The sequence below is a fragment of the Falco peregrinus genome, chromosome 2 (genome assembly GCF_023634155.1).
Source record: "Falco peregrinus isolate bFalPer1 chromosome 2, bFalPer1.pri, whole genome shotgun sequence".
NCBI classification, from domain to species: domain Eukaryota; kingdom Metazoa; phylum Chordata; class Aves; order Falconiformes; family Falconidae; genus Falco; species Falco peregrinus.
In genome coordinates, this window is record NC_073722.1 from 58,352,085 (window position 1) to 58,376,377 (window position 24,293).

Below are 24,293 nucleotides of genomic sequence, written 5' to 3' on the forward strand. Positions count from 1 at the left end.
CGTGGATTCTCCTTGCATGAAAAGGATAATCCATAACAGAATGAACCATCAGTACTTCTGCATTTACAGATTTCCTTTTTATTGTTGCTGTTGCTAAGCTTAAATCAGGAATTTGTGAGGCTCATCTGCATTCTGTTCCCTGTCAGTCTTCTCTCTCCTCCAGGACACTGCATTTGTCGCTGTTGTGAAGGAATTCAGGGGGAGAACCCTCACCTGAGGCTACAGCCACATATTGGGATTAACTGTGTTGGATTCTTTTTTTATTTATTTTTTCTTAAACAAAAAACTTCCCTCTAGTTTTTCCTCAGGAGACATTCAACTCCTAAACACATTTTGATGGCATTTACAACACGCTTATAAACACGCCAAAACAAGCTTTGTTTCATGGAAAATAAAACACCCCAACAATTCATTTGATACCCATTACAGAGCAGCTGTGCTTACAGTCTGCTGCAACAGCAAGGCTATATTTAGCAAATCTGTGATATCTCCCAAACCAGGTAAGAGGATTGCCAAGCCCCACTTCTGTCATCCCAGGAACCCACATCCTCTGTCAAAGCCTGAGTGGGTGGAAGGACCATGGGAAGAAGGTCGAGTTACCCTTCTTCTGAACAAACCACAAATGAATAGGAACAGCAAATTTCATGCCATGCTTTAAGAAAGGAGAAGACAGACGATCTGACATAATCTTTCAATTTCTCTTCCACATAGTACTAACTTGACCTTCCTCCAGTGATGGAGGCAGGAGGCAGTGCATCCCAAAGTGGCCAGGGCATCTGCAGCAGCTCCCTCTTTCCATCGCCAAGTGTGATCTGAGTGCTGATGCTGCGCACTGTTCATGGGCAGCAGCTCCAAGGGGATTCCTCACAAGAAAAAGCATGCTGATTTGTAACATATGATAGTGCAAGAATTAAGGAAGAGTCTTTCAAAGCAACTAGATGCTTCAACACAATCTTCCTTAAGTAATGGATCCCTGGGTATGCTATTTTTACAAGCGATCTGCCCAATTATTGTGATTCACTGAGTTTCTTTTTTTCTTCCCGCTGCTTTGCTGAATACAGTGGTTTAGGTATCATATAGAGATCAATACATAAACAGGATGAGATCAATATATATTAACAGCTCATATACATAGCCATCTGACTAGGTCAATCCACAGAAAGCAACAGTTGCTACACTCAACCATTTTTTTTTAAATATAATAGGGAAAAAGACCAACAAAAGTAATCACATGCATTGTATATTTTCTGCTGAAAACACTTCTCCTGCTCCCCCTCTACTACACTTTCAGAGGACTTTTGCTTTGAACAACTGCCCGCTCCTTAACTTCATCAATGCCAAGACAGGAATGGCTGCTGGGAATGAGTCAGCAGGATGCAGTACAGGGCTCTGGTGTGGCCTCTTGCCTGATCTGAGAAGTTACCACAAAATTTTCCTTTTAGAGATTTCTAATGCTCGGAAACAATATTATCTTATCATCCCCTTTTGGTGAGACATTTGTCTGCGACTGTCTTCCAGCTCTTGTCATGGTGCCCTTCCCCTCCTCTTTTTCCCATCTGCAGTTCCTCTGCTTTGGTCCAAATGTCCTAATGTGATGACACTGGTGCTGTAAACAGCGATTAGTATGGGATACAGTACCTCAATTCAAGTTCCTCCTTTCTCTTGCATTCCTTGACTTCTCAAGGATTATTTATATACTTTACACACTGTCTAGTGTACCACTGTACTCTGAAAGTAGTTTTCTGAAGCTAAGTAGATTTTTTAAAATTATTTTACATATTACACAATATGTAAAGATATTGACTGAATCATGTTGGTTTGATTAAGAAAAAATAAATTCTTTACAGTTACACTACGATACAGATCAGGAACTCTAAACCACCCTTCAAAATAAATGTCACAACAATAGGTAAGTATTACAGTGCACACTTCTGTGCATCTCTATTCCAAAATGTTTTGCAGGGCATGGCAAGCGTGACAAAGAGAAGAGAGCACCAACATTCTGGGGCTTCTGTCATTAACCAGTTTCACCAACAAGCTTAGAGTCTTCCTCACAGGTTTTGATACCCTGTCCCTTCCTTTTACCATCATGGTCACAGTACCTAATCAGCCAGACATCTCAGAAAACAGAATATAATAAAAACAAGTGTAGCAGTTATCTGGTAGACAAATTAGAAGTTTATTAAACAAAAACATTACGTTATGTCCAGAGATAAGGCTGAAGTCTTTGAAAAGTCCTGTCAGACTCAGCCATGCCATTTGATATACTGAAAGCAAGGCAAATTTCTCCCTTCCCTCATGCTCAAATGTTACATTTTTTAATGAGCCACTCTAGTTCAAAAACTAATTTAACTGCATATTATTTGGAATTTAGAACAACAAAAGAAGTTAAAGGAAGAGAGAGAAATCCAGACACCTAAGAGATGCAGCTTCCCTACTTCTGGTATTTGCATGCCCGTTTTCAAAGCTGACTCATGAAGACAAAGAGGGGAAAAGGACCAAATGATCAGACCCATAATCTGTGTGAATCCTAAAAGGAGACAGCAGCTGGCCATTGTGCCAAGAAAGAGGTACTGATGAGAAAGTCAGAAAGACTGGGATGTTTTATGCTGACCGAAGACGGCTGCAGCAAGTTCAAAGCAGTTCTGATTTACAGCCTCCAGAAGCACCCTTTCTTTAATTAAGGACCAGAGAGACAGAAAAATAAAAGTATAAATCAAGGATAGAACAAGTTAGCTGTGAAGCAGCTAACAAGCTGGGTTCCCAAATTCACAATACCCAAAGGAAAGACAGCTCAATGAAGTCTGCTGTTCACTGGTAGCAAGATGCCAGGGTAAAAAAGCCAAAGCCTTGAGCAGATGTAAGGGTACAGTTTGGGAAGCAGTTCTTCTGGTGACAGCGTGTTAACTTCAGCAACATTCACTGTGGCGGAACTTGTTCTCATTCCCATGGCACTCCTTTCAGCTGTAGCAACATATTCCATGTGGGACTATGCATTGAGTCAGATAGGAAAAAGTTGGTAGTTTTTAAACACAGCTCCGATCCCTAAACTAATTGTTTGACCTAGACGTTTGCAAGATTATAATCAAACACATAATCTTGCACCTGTTAGAAAAATAACTTATTCTCTTGATCTATTCTGATCCAGTCCTGCAAGGACAGTACTGCCAAGGTTATCTGACAGACAGAATTGTCTATGATTGTCTGTAGCCCTAGTCTCAAAGCTACTTATTTTGAACACGTCTTGAGAGAACAGGGGAGGCTGGTGGCACTGGGATGTGCTATTACCAAGCTGGGGATAGTAGTCTGGAAATAGGTGAAATCAAATGCTACCCTATGGAGAACACTTACAGTAGACGCAAACCTGAAGGCAAAGACAGAAACCTGGGGACACTTACTGCCCTGGAGAGTCCAATGCACACCACCAAAATTTTAGACTTGGCTGAAATGATATGCCTCTTGCTTCACACCACCAGTACAGAAAGATATTTACTTCCCTTACTGCTCCAGGTTTTGTCTATTACTGATAAATTACTCAAACATGGTCTTCCAGGTCACTAATGCAAGAACAAGAGGTCAGGAAGCAGTAAGCCCATACCAGAAAAATATGTCCACTCAATGACTAAGTGTTCCACATTCACAATTATGTTTTCAGATCTACCAACAGGCCATTCTTAACCTCCCTAGCATTTATAGTTTGGCAACACATTTCTCCAATCAGCATATATAATTAACCAAATGAAAACATGTCACTCTTGTCCAACCAGCATACCATAATCGCCAAAATTATCAGCCACATCTGTAGTCTCTGGCAAGCTATTGCAAATTATTTTAATGCAATCTAATTTCCAGTCAAGAAGCATAAAATTGACGTGTACATTATCTATTACTGGACTTTTCCCTGGACTGCTTTGGCTAACAGGACAAATTCAGATCATCCTGTTTTCCCCTCATAAAACACAGGCATAACAAAATTTTTCTTTCAGTTACATGTAACCCTTCCCATGTCCCCAGGCTTACTGAAAAACAGGTCAAGAGTCTCTTCCATAATCTTTTCACAGGCCAAATGGAGAAGTCAGTATCCATATCCAGTTTCCTCCCCAGATCTCCCATAGCTCAAATCAAATACAGTTTTGTTTTGGTTTTAAACTGCTTGGGGTCAGGTGAAAGCACAGCCTACATCAGAAACAGCAAGTAACCAGGTGGAGGCCATCATACAAGTAAGATGTTAAGGAAGGAGCATAAACAAATGCAGTTATTTCTACACCTGGCAAAGGACACGGGATTTCAAAAGCAACTTGCTGACACATGCTTTGAATAAGTGACCAAAAAAAAAAAAAAAAAAAAAATGAGTGGGCTTCAAAAATGAACCAGCTGAAATGACAGCATTTCAGCATAAAAAAAAAAAAGTAGTCATTTATACTTTTACAGATTAAAAAAAAATCAGTAGTAAAATTGCAATAGTCTTAACATGAGACAGATTCTGCGGTTGTTGTATCAGCAAAACTTTCACCTTTTGTCTATATAGCTTTACAGCTCAGCTGTGCCTGTTTATTTTCACAAGAGGAAGGGTGGAGAGAAAAATTCAATAAATATTAGAGCTTCATTAATACCACAAAGCTGACCAAAACTGAGCAACTGCTTAAAAAAAAAAAAGTGTGTGCTGCCAACATATCCTTTGCAATAACTCACACTCATTTAAAGACAACACAACATCCAGACTAAGTGCACAGCGCTTCAAAAAACACCACCAGGGTGGTTTGGAGACCGTTACTATGAAGGACAAGTCCACTGCTGGCAATATGTCATTCAAATACCAATAAACCAAAGAGAAGCACAAGCCTGCGCTAAGATGCAATGATCTGGCTATGAGCCTCATATCAAGAGACAGCCTCCCTCCTCCAATTGCCCCGCTGTTTCCGAGAGCGCAGAGGCTGCACAAGGCTATGCTGGATACGCAGCGCATTCCTGGACACACATGCCAGCCCGACAGCTCCGGGGGGACAGCCAAGTCCCCGACTGCACCCCTCTCCACACACAGCAGCGCCCACTGGAAGGGACCAACGGCGACATGTGGAACAGCCTCCCCTGAACAGCCTCTGCTCCGTGCCACGGGGATGCTGCGGGAAATGCTGAGGGGATGAGAAGAGCTGACCCCCGCACCGCCGAGCTGCTGGGACACAGCTGTGCTCAGAGAAAGAAGCTGCTCTTCATTTCACCCTTCCAAAAGTGACCAAACTTTTTACAATTTATTGCTCTATTACAATTTATCAAGAATGTTCCGTCTAGAAACAGCTATCAGTATTTCCAGGACTTCAGCCTCTAGCATTGCTGTGTATTTGCACGCGCTCAGAGCACATGCACTCGATGGGCTACCCAACGTGTGTTCAGCTGAAAATGCAGCAATATTTTCTTCAAAGAAAAACACAAACACCCCAAAACCTCTTCAGATAAATGTAAATTACACATCCCCAGAAGGGATAACACTTTTTATTTCCAAGAGAGTAAAATGATGTTTTAAAATGGCTTTTAGCAGCAGACCGTAATTCTGCTGTTGGACGTTTTATATGGTTGGCAAATCTGCCCAGCTTAATTGCACCTCACAGACAGTAGGAACTTGAACTATTTTCCAATCCACCCTAAGCTTAGAGAAAAAGGTAAACTATCGTGCTTCCAGAAAACCACAGAAGGAGCACTGGATATTACCATCCTCACCATAGAATAGTGAAAATACTGCAACATGGCAAAACACACAAAACTTTTTAAAAAACAAACTCTTTGCAGCCATTCACTTTAGAACGTTATTCTCACATCCTCACTTACATGTGTGTCAAAATGCCCTCCACACTGGTTTCTATGATTAGAACATGCAAATAGTACTAAAAAAAAAAAAAGTCTCACAGCCAACATTAAAGAACATAAATATGTTCCTGAATAATTTAACGGTTATTTCCCAGTTTCACTCCAAGCCCTCAAGCCACTCAGTGGGTGTAATCTGCTCTAGACTCAACTGTGGCTGTGTACTTTGGCACTGAGTCAAAACAGAGAGGTTATTGTTTGATTTATATGCCAAGAGCCTCTTAGATAAAGGGCTAATGGCAGGCAGATAGCTTCAGCCTTTGCATGTGGTGTTTATACAGACCCTTCTTTCCTCTCTCTCCTTTCTGCGTATACTCCAGGAAGGCTGTGTCACATCAAGATCAAGTTAATTTATTAACTCATACTAGCATAATTTGATTGATAAACAATTGATTCACTGAAGGTCATGGGGAGTGCTGCTAAAACACCGAATTTTCTGCCGCAACAATGCATAAGGTTCTGAGATTCCTCCCCCCCCCCGGCAACAACAATTTTAAAGCAGTATCTATGAGAAATTAATCTGTCAATTAAAGTGCACTGCAAAGTTCAGAAGATATTTCAGTACTTCATGAGATATTTGAGCAAAAAATAAGTCCTATTATTTTATATATATTTATATAAATAAGGGGAAGGGTCGCATAAAAGTGTTTTCTGTATTGTTAGTTTTGTAAATTATAGAACTTTTCCAGAAAGAAAACCACAGGCCTTGTCTATGTGATATACTTTGCTATTTACTATGGCCAAACTAGGCGTATTTCCTAGATGTTTCTGTACTGTTAAAATACTCTTATAGGGAACGTAGTCCTATATGGCCAAATTATTATTTACCAGATGTTAGCAAACTTAATTATCAAATCATAAAATTATATTATTTTCCTGCAAGACAAAGCAGCATAAATTTCTAATTTAAAAAAATCTCATTCTAAAAATACAGGAAAAAAAATAATTAAAAATTGACTAGACTTTTAACGGTCTTTTGCCACCAATTTATTTTAAAACATTTATTTTAAACAGCGGGCAGATAAAACAGAAGCTGCCAAGCATTTTAAAAGCAGTTTTAAGATAACACTCAAGGTGCTGCAAATCAGCTTGCAGCCAGCAAGGCTAAAGTATATGAACAAAAACAGGAGCTGATGATCAGCCATGAAGTTCTACAATAGATTATCCTCTGGACTACCTGAAATATTTGTAAGCAATAAGTGTTAGAAGTAACACATTTTTGTTAGGAATTTATTAGTCACTGTATGTTGTTCGGTGAACTGTACAGTTCACAGTATGTTGTTCAATATATAGGTATACATACCAAGAAAGTACAATATTAATCAGACTAATACAGTAGACTTGTTCATAAAAAGACATGATTTGCCACTGGAAGTCAAAAATTCTGCAGTATTTTGCCTCCTCTCCCCTGTTTTTACCTTAGCATGGATACCCCTGTGCCAGTAATACTGATCCAGCAATACAGGATCATTTTGCAAACCAAACTGGGAAGCAGAGAACTTGCTTTGCCTAGACCTTGACAGCCAGGAGGGACTGCCAGGCAGCTCCAGAGGATACAGCCCAAGTTTTCCTTTGTTACTGGTTTTGTGTACAGCTGACTCAACATGGCCATAAAACAAACCGGCAGAGCACAGAGGCTACTCTTAGAAAGCTCTCGCTCGCAAACGAAGGGTACACTGTCTAGTGCACCAAGGGAAAGTTGGTTAAAACAGAGCAATAAGAGAGGGAACAGTTGTTATATGCAAGTTATTATATTCCAGCTATTATGTTTAGCTTCATAAAGGCATACCTACAGTTAATGACAATTCAAGGCAATGCTGCACTGGTCAAGTTAACTTCAATTTTGCAACCGTTTTCAGATGCAGGATGATAAAACAGGCTGTTAATTACCATTAGGAGAATAGAAAATATGATTCATCAGACACAACCAATGACTAAGACCAACAGGAATAGGAAAGTATTCTTTGAATATGTTTCTGAGTATCATGAGAGAGTAAGTTTTGGTTCATCTTACACTGAAGTATGGGACATGATTTTCACAGACATAGTAGCAAAAGTCTAAAAAATGCTGAGAATACACATAATCACAAGATCATTTCAGACAAGAATTGTGAAAGAATTATCTCAAAACAGCTTTTTAAAAAATTGTGATTTTAAGTTGCAAACCCACTCTGTTTCATATAAACCATTGTGTCCCAATAAAACCATGACCACTATACTCCAAACCAGAAGAAACATGCTCCCTGTTATCAGTAGAGCATGGGAGAACTTAAAACCAAACAATTCAGAAGGTTCTTATAAACATAACCAACACAGCAACCCCAAACTGCCCCACACTGTTCTGTTTACCTACAGCTCTTTGCTTGGGGCTGAATTCCTTTCCCCTCCTTCACAGATAATGGACAGTAAATCAGATTCTTAAAATCCGACATTTTTTTGGTCCCACAGGTGAACTGAATTACAATAAAATTTAAGAATTAATGATTAAAAGGTTGGCAAGGATTCTGTTCACATCAGGAATTGATTAAAGAGGGGAAAAAATCCTCCCAACAAAAGTGAATGGTAACACAGCATACTATGTTTTGCCTAACTCCTGTCCTTTTTACTTTAATTAAAAAATAAGAAAGAAAAACTTAACTTTTCTGGCTTGTTCATTGATCTACTTTACAGACGGCCATACTTATAAAACAGAATATGTACACAAGTCTGATGACTGTGGTCAACCACCATCTGAAGCTGGTTTGTCACTTGCCAAACCCACCATCTTAAGTTTTATCAAACATTTCCTCAATCCAAGAATCATGTAAACTTGTAAGGACAAGCATCTTAACCACAGTCCTGTTTCATGTTGATCTAAATATAGACTTTTATATATATAGGCGCTGTGATACACATACAAGAATTTTTTTGGCTTCAGAAAACTGAAAAGTTTAACCTATACACTTCAGCATCCACGACACAGAACAACTTTGCTTGCTAATAACGGCACACATGAGACAATGCAGCTGCGCATGGAATGATGTTATTGAAAAGTAACACAACTCCACTCATTGCCACTTCCAGTATCAAAGAGTAATACTGTAAACCAATGACATTGGTGTGCACTAAACCAAAACAGAAAAATAATTAAAGATAGCAGAAAAATAATCTGTGGCTTGCCTTTTACCATAATAAAAGTCAGCACAAATGCACGTGAACACATACACTGTATCTGAAAAGGAAATTCATTTATAAATCCTCTTATTGTATTCCATTTACACGGACTAGTAAAACAGAATTTCTCTATCAGTTTAATATTAGAACAGTTGCTTAGTGAAAAATTTCTTAGAAGACATCCAGAGCTTTTTAAAAATAATTTTTATATAGATATATATATATATGTGTGTGTGTGTATTCTTGAACTGATATGGTCACACATTTAATAATCCTTTAGGAAGACAGCATTTCTACAATGTTTCATCTGATTATAGACAGCCAATACAGCATTTTTCTGTGCTAAACCCAAAACTACACAGTCCAACAAATAGTTTGGGAACCTATAGGTTCTCATCACCTTTGTGTTGTTTATTTTAGCTATTCCCAAGATCATTAATAGCCACTTGAACCTGTAAACTTCACGGTCAACCAAAGGTGAAACATAAGGAAGCAATATAATATGGAGTATTCAACTGGATTATATGCTGTGAAACATGAAGGCAGTTTCCTTAAACTACACTTTCTTTTCTTCTTTCTTCGTAATAGAAGAGATAAGAAGATAAACCCCATAGTGAGCCAGAATTTAATTTGGAGGACTTACAGAATGACTAGCAATTCCATTTATAAAGTAATTTTAAAATTTACTAACTGTGGATGTCTGGAAAATGCTATGTAATCAGAACAAAATGAGTAGAAAAATATTCATCAAATGTTCCAGAGAGAGAATAAAAATATACCCAAAAAATTGTAATATTGTATAAATATCTTACCACTGTCACAAGCAACATAACCCCCCTAACCTAAGTCCACGTTGATTGCTGTTGTTAGCCTACAGCAGCGATGTGTTGTATTACATGCATAAGCTTGTGACCAGCAGCACTGAGAACACATGAAATCCTTACAAACACAACAGGTCTCAAGATCAAAAGGAGTCTGCTTGTGGAACAAACATCAAGCAAAATCTCTGCAACTCCTGGACTAACTTAGCTCTCACATAGTTACCCTTCTGCAGATGACCCATGTCAATACTAACAAAGCTATACGTGCAGATAAACCAAATCATCTCTATTTGTGACATCACAGGTAAAATATATATATATACATAAATTGTCCCCTACGTGTGCTGTGGCATCCAAGTGCAGTACATCAAAATGAAAATCTGAAAAAATAAACTGAGCAAGCAGAAGAGGCTGACACTGCAGGGAGAAACTACTTGGATTAGGACTCTTCATCTTTTCCAAACCACCCTGTAGAAAAGGAGAAGTCCATAACGCCTTGTTGTCTGCAAAATACAAAATTATTAGAACTCTGAATTGGGTTACTGACTGGTACACCAAAGTTCCCATTCACTTTGGAAAACTTTTATTTAAATATATAACACTGTAATGCACACACACACTGGGAGTTAAGTAAGCAAACAGACTTAGCTTTGCAATTTCATAGGGTGGCTGATACTGCTGCAAGTTTATTTATTCAGCAGCTATCAAATGTTTTGTTGGGAAGAGAGTTCCTCTAAACAAGTAAGGCTGGTCCTGCTGAACTACCAAGAAGTAACAGCGTGAGCATGAAATAGCTGGCAAAGTACCAGGCTCTCCCTAAATACACTTCTGAAGCCAGCTCTACTCACATTCTACAAAACAGACTGCCAGTGATGTTTCACACCATCCTATGACTACTGTGCAAACTGCAGTATGTTCTTTGTCATAATGCTAATTGCTGGAAGACGTTACCCTGAGGCAAGTGTCAAGGAAACAAAGACACATTTAGGAAGGTAAGGAGTGTAGGAAAAGGAACTCATGCAGAGCTGTTGCTCCTCACCAAGCTGAAACACGAGTGAAATGGAAGCCTTAGTCAAGCAAAGAGCCCTGAAACAGAAGACATGCCTGGCAATTGCACCAACAAGAAACAGATCACTGTCTTTGCCTGAAGTCTTTTTATGACAGTTACTTATCAATGTCAAGAACCTCTGAAGTCTATAATCCTGCATGATTATTATCCTGGAAACAAATGCCTCTGGTTGTCTTAAAATACATGAATTTCAGCATGTCTCTTTCAAAAGTTGGATTATCTCAAAAACTTTACTGAAAGTCAAGTGTAACAATAGAACAGGAATGTTATTAATCTTTTTTAGGATGGCTTCTTTTTGATCTACAGCAAGTGTACTTACCAAACACAAGGTTTGATCTTTTTAACCCTTTCTGCTGACACCCTAAGCAGAGGGAGCTGGCACAATACTGAGAGAGAAGAGAGCAAGCAAGATGCATCTCAGGAAGGCAGGGATGGTTTTGACGGAGGGTGACTGATGTTCAGGTATTACTAATCCTTCAAGTGTTAAATCCCACTAAGCTCCACCTTGTACACAGACATGATTTTGAACATGTTCTGTGCAAAGAGAAAAGCAGATTAACTATCAACTAGGTAAAAGAGTCCTAGCTCGAAGATGTGGTCAGCACACCTCAAAACATTTTAACTCTGTTTTTCCTCTAACCCCTATCTGTTTCTGTTTTAAATTATGTTATTTAAAAATACATAATACATACTGTTATCATTTTCATCCATTAACCAGCTGGTAGGGTTCCCTCTCTTCTGCAGTAGCTTCACACCAGCCATCAACGCAGAAGAGCCTTTATAACAGGCCACAGAACATTTAGCTACCCTAGAACTCTCCCACCATTCAAACCGCAGTACTAAAGGAGCTTTTAAACAATTATGGTGGCACTGGGGCACTCAGTAGATAGCTATGCATCATACTTGTATTTGCAAAAACAAGTTTCAGTTCCAAATACAGGGTAGGGTTGTCAGTTCTTGCCAGGTGTTCAGGACTAAGCTCTTCTGCATTCACTCAGTATGGAACCAGGAGTGCTCCTTCCTCTTCTCCTGCCCACCCCTCCTGTAATACATTCTTTAGAAGTCTTCAAAGATTTCTCAAAGAGGCTTCTGCAGAAGTGTAAAATGCATACCCTGCAATAGCATGTTAAGTCATTGTCAACTAGAGTTGAAACAAAAACAAAACACCAGTTATTCCAGCCATCCACCATTATTCAAAAGCAGAAGCGGCACCTGATCTCTAGGCCCCAGAGCAACCATTAAAGGCAGGTTGATCCAAATAAACAATCAAGCGCTCCATAGCAATTGGAGGACTTCCAGAAACAAAACAACTGACCATCCAGATGAATGCTGAAGCCACTTCGCTTCCTTCAAGACAAAAAAAAAAAATCATGAAAAATCACTGAAAAGTAAAATTCTTTCTATTGTAAGTAGAATTTTTTACTGTGACCTGACCTACCCTGTTTTCCAACTAGCAGATGTGGATATACAGTACTTCATAAGGTAAAGGGAAGGCTTGACACTGAACGGCTCCCCAGATATGCCACAGGCCTCTTAGCCACTCTAAGAAAGCAGACCTTAATCATTACAGCATTACCCCAGATTCACTCTTGCTCCTCTAACAGTGGCCAAACTCTGCAGAGGTGAAGGGGAAAAAATGCATGCAAATAATTTCTTAAAACTTTGCAATATTCAAAACCATTATTTAGTCCTGTCTGAATTTCAGCTAGCTGTCTTTCAGTCCAACAAAACTGTTCCGTAAAATGTTTCATTCCTACAAGCTGCAGGACAGCTTACACAGAATGCCAGACCAAGTTACTATATGAATCAAGTTAATTGAAAGCTTCTGAGTAGGATTTTGTACACTACAAGGTATATAAAAATTCTTGCCAAGCAGTCTTTAAAATGTGTATATTAAAGAGTTACTTGTCAGGGATTTTAATTTAGTTTTTGGACAAAGCAAATGAATTATGCTAAAAATAAAGTCTGATTCTTACAACATATGTATTACTTGGGAATACTACATGTAACATAATAGGTTACTTTAGAGCATTCTGTTCTGTGTCTTAAAGCTATTGCATAAGGTTATTTTAATAAAAATTATTCCAGTGAAAGAACAGTTAGTAATGAGGTGCTGACAATTGAATCTACATTCAGGGATTGCACTGGAGTGCCAAGTCCACTTTTACAGATGCACTGGTTAGTTATCCAATAGATGTCCTCGAGGCATATAAAAACAATATATTTGGGTCACATTTGGCAGAAAAGATAGATGAGACAAGTGAAAACATTTACCAAGAATACATCTGAAGTGTGTTTTTCTTATTAGAGAATTGTAAGAAAATAAACCCAGATACCATGGAATGCCAGGAATTCCCTCTCCTCGATGTTTTTCATTTACAAGGCTGCTTTTTGGTAGTCTCCTTTGACCTCCCCTCCTTCATTTGCTGGCCTAAAGCCTTGAGTTACTGATGCAACCTCTTAACTAGGCTGTTTTGAGGGCTTAGTGTACAGGAATGTCTTCATCTTAGAAGGAAAGACAATCCTTTCCATAGTGACTCAGTTACCACAAAAACCATTGCTTATGAAGTCCTATGGTATAGACTAGTTAGAACAGTCAAAGATACTCTCTTTACGAGTTGAGAACAAATATTCAAGTAGAGACTTGGAGACCCAAAATAAATTGCAAAGCAATAATCTGAAGCAGACCTTACATCTTAAAGACGTATTGTTTGAACATGCAGGGCCAGATTCTCTGCTAGCATGCTGGTGAAAGCAAACTTAGATAACTCAAGGGCTTTGCTTGGCCTGGCATACCTTCCTCATTCCCCTCTCTTACTTCAAAGTAGCATATCTGTCATTGTTTCAATGCAAACCTAGAGCCCTAGATTCTTCAGATCTCATGCGAGCCTAATATGGCCATTTCTAGCCTTCAAAACCAAACTAAAAGCTATTCAAAAAGAATAAAGCTCCAGCCTCACGCTTTCATTTTTACAACCATTTCCATACCCTGGTTGATCTGTCAGAGAACAAGATAAGAACTTCTGTCTATGTTGCATATATTCACCCTCTGTTCTGGATATCTTCTCACAACCCCTCCCTGATACACTTCTGCCTACCACAGAATAAGTAAGGAGAGCAAAATTTTGACCTAATCCAAAATCTCTGGATTTTTAGTGGCATTTTTGTAGTCATTCAATATTAATGCTGCATCCTCCTCCTAAAAAGGGCTTGTATAAGAAGTCTGTTGGGTGCTGTCTAATTCCCCTTGTCCTCCACATTCCCTCTTTACCACCCAAATCAAGTGTACCATTGATGGTATTTTTAAACCTATGCAAAGAGTATTTGAAGCCATGACATACTCCCCCATCATTAATAAGAACTGCAGCTTTTTCTGTCAAGGTTAATTTCCTTTTTCTAAGGGGTAACTGGAGCCTGAGCATCCAGGTGCAGCATACTCATTCAGCGCATGTACTGCGGCTGTTTCCAGTAACTGAAAATGGCTCAATATGGATTTCTTTTTCTGGTTGCTTATTCAAATAGGTAGTATAGTCATGGAGAGATTTAGGTAAGGTCATAAAACTTTTCACTCCCACAGTGACTGGGAATCTTTCCCAGCTGAAGATCATTTTAGAAAATACATTCACAATTTACAGAAATTAAGTGGTACTTGGTGTAGCACAGTCACCCAGAGCCTGCGGAAAGGCCACAGTTCATCAGGACATAAAAACGGGCATGGTCAATTTTCACAACTGCTTTTGAAACTGTGAGCAGCTATAAAGCAGCAAAACCCATTTCAGCATTTCTTTGCTACACTGCAGGAAAACAAATTTCATGAAGAGAGGTGAGCACTGGAGCTAGGCATCATAAATTAGAATCCGAAGATCTGCCACCTAAATAACAGACGCCATGCTAAATATTATTTAGCCACACTAATTAACAGAAGAGGAGGCTGGATTTCTGGATCAATTATAGAAAGTTAAAACCAATAGTTGTGTATTTACCTGTGGTACAGATTCTGTCTGCTTTCCAGAGTAAAAGCTTCTTTAAGCTCTGCCATGCAAATAGGTCACCTTACACAAATTTTAACCCATCTAAGCTCTGATTCCTGTTCCATATTAAGTTCAGAATCATGAAAGAATCCCAATTATATAGGCAAAACTTGCAACCAACCCTGTTGCCAACAGATAATACTGTTTCCTTCCCAAACATGGATTCATCATCCAAATGAGCAGCTGTCATTTGTTCTTCTCATCAGTCTATTATGGCATATTTTTATCTGTTGCAACATACAGCAGGCTTACTTCATAGTATGAGAATGATAAACCAAAATACCCCTCCAGGTCACTCAGTGACTCCCTGTTCTGGCACTACGGTTAAACATCGAACAACTAATTCCATAGTATGTAACAGGTCCAAGCCATATCATGGCATTTTAAAACCTCATTGTTGAGGTCACTCAGGAGGCAAACTTGAAGGCAGTTAGAGTGAGAGTTAGTCTTAGAAAAATCTCACAACATCAGCCAAGGCAACAGTTAGTGGGAGATTGTACTATAACACAAGAAAGATTGGAGCTCACTTTGGAGATTCATAAGGTCTGCTTAAACAGACAGTCTTTATGGTGCTGTTGACCTCCGAGTACATCTGCAGGAAAATGCACTGTGGCCCCACCAAGAGAAAAGCAATTTTCAAACTTACCCAGGGAAAAAAAGAAACTCACAAAATTCACAAACAAAGGCATTAAGATAACAAGAAAGGGATGTCAGTTTTGAAAGAAATGCCATAGTCAGACAAAAAAGCACCACCCTTAAGTAACATAAAGATCTTCCCTTTCTGTCCTGACTGCAGACATCAATAGTTACTCTTTCTGATAGTCAGAAAGAGATTTGTCCTTCTTTATGTCTTGCAAGGAACGTACCTGCAGAACAGAGAGCAAGTCAGAAGATAACTAGCTGAGGGATTTTACTCACTGAATTTCCTTATAGACATTAAGTTACCTTGCTGTGATAACCAGGTAAAGACACAAGTACTTGAAGACCTGTTGATGGTTGGACATCATCCAGGTAACACTCGGATTTATTGTGTCTTTCCATGGGCAAAATTCAGAAACTTAAGAAATAATGACAGTACTCAAATAGAGATTATATTGAGAATAACATAAATACAGGGAGTTTTTCTCAGAAAAACTAAAAATATATCTTTAAAAAGTTAAACACAAAGCATTCTAGATTATGCCATTTTCAACTAGCAGATTCTACAAGTGATGGCATCTTGAACCTCTTGATCCTTGCACTCTGAAGACGGCTTTACAAGTGTTGGAGTCTCAAGGAAAAAAAACAAATTCTGAGTGAAAAATTTCATTAGCAAACCTGGGTAGCCCAGAAAAACAGTGCAGTTAAAGGTCCTCGAAGCACAAGGAATGAAGTCTTGAGTAGTCCAGCTTCCCACAACCCCCAGAAGTCCTTTTTGCGGGCTGAGGCACAGATAAGGAAGAACTGCCCAGCTGATGCTGAGAGCTTGTCAGCCCAATTCATTCTTTATCTCAAAGAAAATAAACTTCAAGCTTCCTCTTATCTAGAGGACAACTTCTAAGGCTTCTGAGGCCTGTCATAACAGGCGATTGAAAAAAACATGGCACCTATTAGGCAGGAACATGGTCAGATGAAGAACCATCACGTGATTCTTCCGCTAGTTACTTCAACAAACCCACTACTGCAGCAAAGCAGGGTTTTGCCGAGCAGTAAATGCTCTGCACATTACACAGCACAGGCAAGCCAGAGGTCTTGACCTCTTCCCAGAATTTTCCACCTTTGGCATGCCCCTCTCACCCCTTCCTTTTTTCCATTTCAAGGACGTCCCGTGTTGAAAGGATCTGGGCAAATATACACATTTATTGTAAGATATAACAAATCTTATCAGCTTGTTCATCTTATCCTGTGGCAACAGTCAATTATGTTCATTTGACTCAGGCTGGTTTGAAACTGAGCAGAAAGTGTCCCTGGGAAAGCTTGTCTTGGCTGACAAACCCCAGAAGCTGACGTAGCTGGGGCTGTTATTCCCAACAAGAAGATACCTTGAGAAATTTCAAGCTATAAGGAAACTCTGAACAGGCCTCAGTTCAGGGCTGTGCTCTGAGCCCAATATGAGTAAAATAAAGTGGTGAGCGGGAAGACTGCAAGTCCAGGAAAGGGGGCGGGGGGGCTGCGGGGAAATGCTGTGTTTGGGCCATTCCTACAGCCTGATCCAATGCTTAGAAAAGTATCTCCTGGCTGGATCACTGAAAAGGCAAAATTATCAACAGAAAAACCCTGTAAAGCCCAAACCATCTCCCAGAAAATGGAACTCACTGGCACAGCATGAGTCCTAGAAGCACAGGGCTGGGCTGTAATTTCTTCTGTCATTGGTGAAGGAAATTTTCAGAGGATTTTTTAATGCATCTGTTTTTCATAAATTCTGTGGTGAAGACCTCCTTTTCTCCATGAAAGTACTGCTCACCTCGTTCAGAAAGGCAGACAGGAAAAGGCTGTACATGAGTGGTGCCTTTTTTTTGGTTGGTTGTGATTTTTTTGTCTTGGGGCAGGGGAGAGTGTGTGTGTGTGCGCTGTTAAGTTTAGGTTTAAAGCAACCCGCAAGCGCAGAGCTAGGTAGGAGACCGGGTCCCCGGAGAGCACAGCTCCCGACAGGGGGAAGCATCCAGCAGCAGCAAAGCTGGAGGAGCACCCCAGAGGCAGAGACAGGCAGGGAGCCAGCACAGGGACAGGGAGGGAGCCCCAGCAGCACCCCACTGCAGCTGAACCACCAACAACATACCTGGGCAGACCCAAAAGCGGTCTACGGCACACAGCTACCCTTTTCCCCGTCTGAAAGAGCCTTGCCATCCATTGTTTTAGTTTACCCTTCCCTCCTCTGCCAGACTCTCGGTGGATATGAAGCAAAATAGTCATGTCATCTGGATTTTCTTACTGTAGTATTAATGTTTCCTCTTTAATATTAACATTCCAGAAAGGAAAATTACACTAATTTATGGCATAAATTCCCAGCTCCTTCAAGAATAACACTGTCCCAAATTACCTTCTTATTACAAGCTTTTATAAACTTACGCATGAAAAAAGTTGTTTTTTTAAAAAAGAAATTAATATCTACAGCTGGCATAAAGAAAAAATATTTTAAAAATAAAACTGAAAATACCACAAAGATCCAAGAACCGTCCCCCCCAAAGCTTAGTTTGTAATTATTTCAGTGTTAAGAAAAACATTACTCTGATATCCTTCAGATGCTTGTTCCCAGTTAAAGAAAAAAAAACATCAAGAGAATAGAATAAACCATTCAAAAAAAGTCTATTAGCATGTTAAAAGGAGACTTTAATCTCCTTTCTCGTTTTAATTCTTGCTGCTCTTCTCATTGCCATACAAGCACAAATAATCTTTCATTTTAAATTTACATCATACACGTGATTGTTCAAAGAATACCGCAGTGGTGTGTTTTACAGAGATCACTGGAACTGCTGTTCCATCAGCTCACAGGAAAGGGAACCAGGGGGGTACAACTCAAAACAGTTCCCTCTCCTCACTGCAACAAAGCTCTGTGTGTAGGACTGGGAAGGACAGAGTACAAAAGAAGGACAAACAGAGATCCTTGTGTCAATTGTCCTGACACTTAACTCCCCTCATAACCATTTGCACCATTATTTGTACATTCCCAAAGACTAGAACCCCTAGGATTTTCTGCCATGTGGCCTGCAAAGTTGTATCCCAAAAAACTCCATTTTACTGGTTTAAAAAACAAGTAAAAGTCCTTGGACAAGGACTAGGAGAGGAAACAGGAGCAGAAAGAAATGAAGTGGCCTGTCTGCCCAAGATCACACTGCAAGCTGACAGCAAAGCCAGGAGTGGAATACAAGTCCCCTCACCTCATGGCCCTCCTCTCTGCTCAGGGTTGTCCAAGTCCCACCAGTACCAGGAGAGCACTACATCATCACATCATGCCCAAGAACAAAAGTGCAGCTGGAGCAGGGCTTTCTTGTCCATACAAACTGTCAAGTTTTAGCATTTGTAAACAAAAGTACTAATCAGTCCAACACAGGAATAACAACCTCAGAACTAAGGAAGACTGGGATAAGTATGTATTTCCAACTGCCATTAACATGAGACATTGGGATATTACTATTACGTCTTCAGGAATGCTCTAATTTTTAACCAGCTCCCCCCAGTACACCTCTCCTTCCATCTCTTATAAAAAGACTTCAGGAAAGATTTTCTGAGTGCCATGTTTCAAACATCTGGCCTGAATATCAATGCTTTCTGCATCACACCCATCAATATGATCACCTCATTCTGAACTTGTTATTTTTCCCCCCGGTGCAAACACAGATGATTTAGTGGCTCCATCTGCTTTGTCAAAAGTGCCTAGACACCTCAGCTATATTGCTCATTGAATTGCTTTAGGCATAGCAGCCTAAACGTGAAGTGTGTTACGTTACAGTTTTGCATCTTTTTGGAAAATTGCTTACTGGAAGGATCAAATGATTCTTTGTATACTGCATTACATACATATATATTTTAAACAAAAACCAGGTCTTTTTCTGAGATCTTAACACCACACTGAATTCCAAGAAGCTTGCAAACTCCAAAGATCGGAGAAAGAGTGGGAAAAAGGCAAGCAATCTCTATTCAGTGAGTTCTTGCAACGTGCACAAATGAATTGAGTATTCAGTTTATTCAGCAAAAAAAGACAGCACATCAAAAGTGTTCCTAGGTAATAAAGGAGCAGATTAAAAAAGAGCAAATATACATATTTCTTCAGTGGCCCACAGTTCAGTATTATATAACTTTTTACTCATTCTCACACACCACAGACCCGTGGCCAGGATGCAGGCATCTGAAACCTGATTTGGGGCTTCAGGGAGCCATGAGGCCTCCATGCACCTCAGCTTCCAGCTTGCAAGAGGTAGTAAACAGCGAAAGACAAAGCTCCATCAAGATAAACCCATTACTGACAGCAGGATGCTTCCACATGATAAAACAACAATCTTAAAAATACAAGATAGGTGCTTTGAGAAACAAAGTGGCCAAAATGTTATCAAATAGACAGGATGGATGGCTCAAACATGGAGAGGCTGATGTTCATTCAAGAAGCCACAGCACATACACTTAAAATCAGAAGCTGAAATTTGGAGGAATTCTTCCAGAAGCAGTGTGTGTCATCAAAATACAAAGACGAGCAAGACAGGTGCAATCAATATAATTTTTTTAAATTACCTCTGCCATTAAGCTTTCACTGAAGTTTCCACTTCTATTAGGCATCATTTGTTTGAAAGGGCAGGGTGGCTATCACCTTTCTTAATCAGAAACCAACAGTTCTGATCAAGAGTGGATGTCTTCAGTTTTATGTCTATAAACGCTTTCTTTTTATATATATATATATATATATCTCCATTTATATATGAACATGAATAAAATATTTTGACACAACTCTCAAAGAGCATAACTCTCAACTAACATTCACACTGGAGCAGCAACATATCAGTGACTACAGTAAGGCAAACAATTACTCTGGAAGATTTTTGAGGCTACTAAGACTAATAAAATTAAGAACTCTATAATAGATTTTTTTAAAAAGAACAGAAATTCCCTTTCTCACAAAGAGAGCACCTTCAAAGTACAGCAACTTAAGCAGCATATGGCATTTACATTTTCATCTAAATCTTTAAAGATGACCATTATTTCCTTAGATTTGAGAAAAGAACCCTGCTTTATTTCACCACACCAGCCATAAATTATTCATTAATTCTGTTTGCTAACTCTGTAACTGAGCCCAGATGTTTCTGCTGGAGAGGCATTCCATAAGGAAAGTTAAATATAGCAAGCTGTGTGGAAGGAGCAGACCTCTCTCCCTACCACAGCATGCTCAAATATTACTTGAGAGAAAAGAATGAAAACATTTGAAAAGTATTCTGAATACATGTCTGTGAAATGCCACAGTCTGATCACAAAATTTCATGTAAAAGACACCCCACAGATTCCATTTGGGTGCAAGTGAAGTTACTGGTCCTGTCTCTGGGAAAGGTGCTGGCACTTTCACTCATCAGAATAAACAGAAAATTTACAAGCAGAGGAATGCTCTTTGCCATGCATCATTTAAAAATACCAAAACTTAAGTTTTCAATTACTAGAAACACTTCTGAGCCAGCTACCAACAGCAATAACCATGCTGATGAAGCACTGAGAGCATCCTGTGGAATTTCTTACAGAACTGACATGGAAACTTACTGGTGGGAATTTTAAATCCATTTCAGTGCTTCAGAAGAACTTCAACCATTTTACACTAGCAAAGATGATTAATGCCGATGTTTATAATCCAACACTAAGAATGCAGTCCTGTTGAACAGAATGGAAACTACCACCTTCAGCCACCTGTTCAGACACAGTTATGGTTTTCTAGTACTCTTCAGCAGCTGTCTTAAGCTGGTTTGAAAATGCCTATTTTAAATTAGAAACTATTCCTAATCATTATGTAGTTGAAGAAAAAGTGAAAGATGTAGTGTTGAACATTGCGAAGCTACAGTCTTTGGAGATTGGATACTGTTCTCGGGCATGCAACACTTCTTCAGTTGTAAACAATGATCACAGGAGAGATTCTGAGATGTTATCTAGCCCCTCTGCTCTGCTCCAAGGCAAGATAAAGCCTATTTAAAACAATATTTGCCTTATCTGTTCTTAAAAATTTCCAGTGTACCCGATTCTGTAAGAAGGCTTTGCAGAGGGAGGGTATTTTGGGGAAGCTATCGTAGACTGGTGTGGTAATGACACCACTGCCTTGGTACCAAGTTATCAGCTGCTGTCATCCAACTTTGCTGCATTTGCAGCTTTAGCCAAATCCTGTTGTTCTTTAACCACTTGTGTCCATAGCAGACTTAGCAAAAACATGTTGTCTAACTACACTGTTAACAGAGGGCACTCTCTCATTAGCCAGCAAAAAGGCAAACAAACCTTAGTATATATACTATTAGCCACCTTATGACACAATAAAACTCTGCCAGCTGTTCCTAAAAACATGAATATATGGCTGAAGTCATAATTTTAGCATGGGAAGGCATACTAGCACTAGCTTTAGTCTCCTCAGTGTCAGTAATGTTAGAAATAATGGAGTGGTAGCACAAGCCAACAATCTCAGGGCAATAAATACTTTTTTTTTCCTAGTCCACGCTGTGAAAAAGTTTCTTTAATTCTGGTAGCTACTCAGAGTTAGCACAAACAGCTACCACAGCATGTCTACCATAGCAATGACCCCTTCATTCTGCAGCGTAGACAGATCTTAAGGACATCTCGCTTCTACTCCAGAGATCAGCTGAAAGCAGCCAATGAGAAGAAAACCACAACAAATTTTAAGTTAGTCAACGCAGCAGCAACTTACAATTGAGTCCACCTATGAGGAAACGTTTCCTCTCCAACTCCTAAGGAAGAAAAGACTTATGCAATCTGAAGCCTAGAAACTGGACCCAGTTATAGCACGTGTGGGAGATGGAAGATGACAAAGGATCTAGAGGCTCTCAGAAAATAAAGACCATATGTTGGAACAGTGGAAAGTCTTCTGTGAAATCTTTGGTGGGGCAAAAAGAAGAAGTAAAGCACAGGTGTGAAGCACCAAAAGGAGTCAAAACAGAAGACCAGAAACTGCATTAGGTAGTCCGCCTTTAAAAACCCTTTGCTAATATATGGGGGGTAGCATTATAAGAAAAAAGAAAGAACTTTTAATCTCCTTTGCACTGCATGAATTTCTAGAGCACTGCTGAGCCAATTTTTTTTGTGGAGTGAAACCAGCACCTGGTGTGTTTCCTGGTTTATGCACCGTAACAGAAGCTGCAGCCAAGTTTCAGTTTGGACAACTAAATTTAGAAAGTGAAATATTGAATCTGATGCACTTTACAAGCAAAGTCTTAGCTACAAATTATACATAGCTAAGTACAATTGTTCAAAGTTACTTTCAGGTTGTCCTTGTTTAAGCAAAAGCCGGGCCTTCATGAAGCTGTCTGTATGCCTACATTTGTGCCTAATTATCTTTCTCCACAGATATTATGTCTGAAAACAGGGATAAAACCTTACGTTAACAGGTAGTCTAACAAGAATTCAGCATGCAGCTCACTTTATAGAGAGGCTTATGGAAAAAGGAAGCCACACTTAAGACTGACCTGTTGCTTAAGCAAAAAAAGAAATGTCCCAAGGAAGAATTTTTTCATCTGTACTGATTCCTATTACAGTAATCTACCAAATAAACAACCCAAATCTAAAAAGGTCCTGAGAATCTCCCACTTTTGGGAGTCTTATCTGGCCCATTCACTTAATGCACACATATAGAAGATTATATTCCAGCAGAATTAGGACCAGATGGGGTTTTGCTGTAAGCTTGGGGTTTTTTTCTTTTTAAGTAAAGACTTGTTCTCCCCATTTTTTTCACAAAGAGACAGCAAACATATTCAACATATTAAAAAAACAAGAAAAAAAGAATGTTTACTTTGGTTGTGCTAAACAGCCAGGTGCTACAATACTGCAAGTTTCATCTGTAGTCTGCAGTGCTGTAAGTTCCACCATGTTAACCATCACATCGGTCGTGTGGCCAGGAAGCTTGGGAAGCACAGAAAGTACCTTCTCTGCAAGATTGTCACCATGATGACCAACTGCTCCTGGGGGTAAAAAAAAAAAAAAAAAAAAAAAGACCCAAAAACTGTCAGGTACATAACTAAAAAAAAACACCACCAAAACAAACAAACACACACACACCCCACCCCACCCACCCCCCCAAGGAATTGAGAACAAAATACTAAACACATGTTTTTGGGAGAAGGACACTGGTAGTCATAATATCAAGACCACCTTTAGCTTTTCAAAGATATTTTGCTATACTAGTCAAATTAATTTCTGGAATATCTGAAGTTAAAAGCATTCATAATATTTCTGAAATGTTAACTTTAAAAGCATAAATTAGACTTAGTTTTACAGTTGTTAAGATATTCACTGATTTTGTACTCTCAACACGCAAAATATTTCTCTTCGCATATGTTTTTTAATAAGATTTGCAATGGTTATTAAAAAAAGCAGGCAAACATTTATATATACCTACTCAATTGCAAACTATACTATCCTACCTAAACTAATAGCAACGTGTTTAAAAGGGCTGTATGCAAGTGCATACACAGCTACCCAGATAGGCTAGGATAATATTAGAATAAACAATTATCAGTGATATGGCAACATCAAGATCATCACTTCTATATGGAGTAAGGGCAGCTCTGGTGAAACCAACATTAAATACATAAACCAACCCAAGTTACACAGTATAAAACATCAGTTCGACCACGTTCCAAGAGAAACTTAAAATCCCAGTTGGCAGGTTTTCTTCAATTCAACCGATTTCAA

General features: G+C 39.2%; 1 protein-coding gene across 1 annotated transcript in view; it reads right to left on the minus strand.

Annotated features, from left to right (window-relative positions):
* Positions 1-24,293, minus strand: part of SCFD2 (sec1 family domain containing 2) — a 199,149-nt gene that overhangs the window by 165,854 nt on the left and 9,002 nt on the right. Inside the window, exon 3 of the mRNA XM_027779262.2 lies at positions 23,392-23,560. Within this exon, the coding sequence (XP_027635063.2) occupies positions 23,392-23,560 (169 nt within the window). The remainder of the gene's footprint in view (positions 1-23,391; positions 23,561-24,293) is intronic.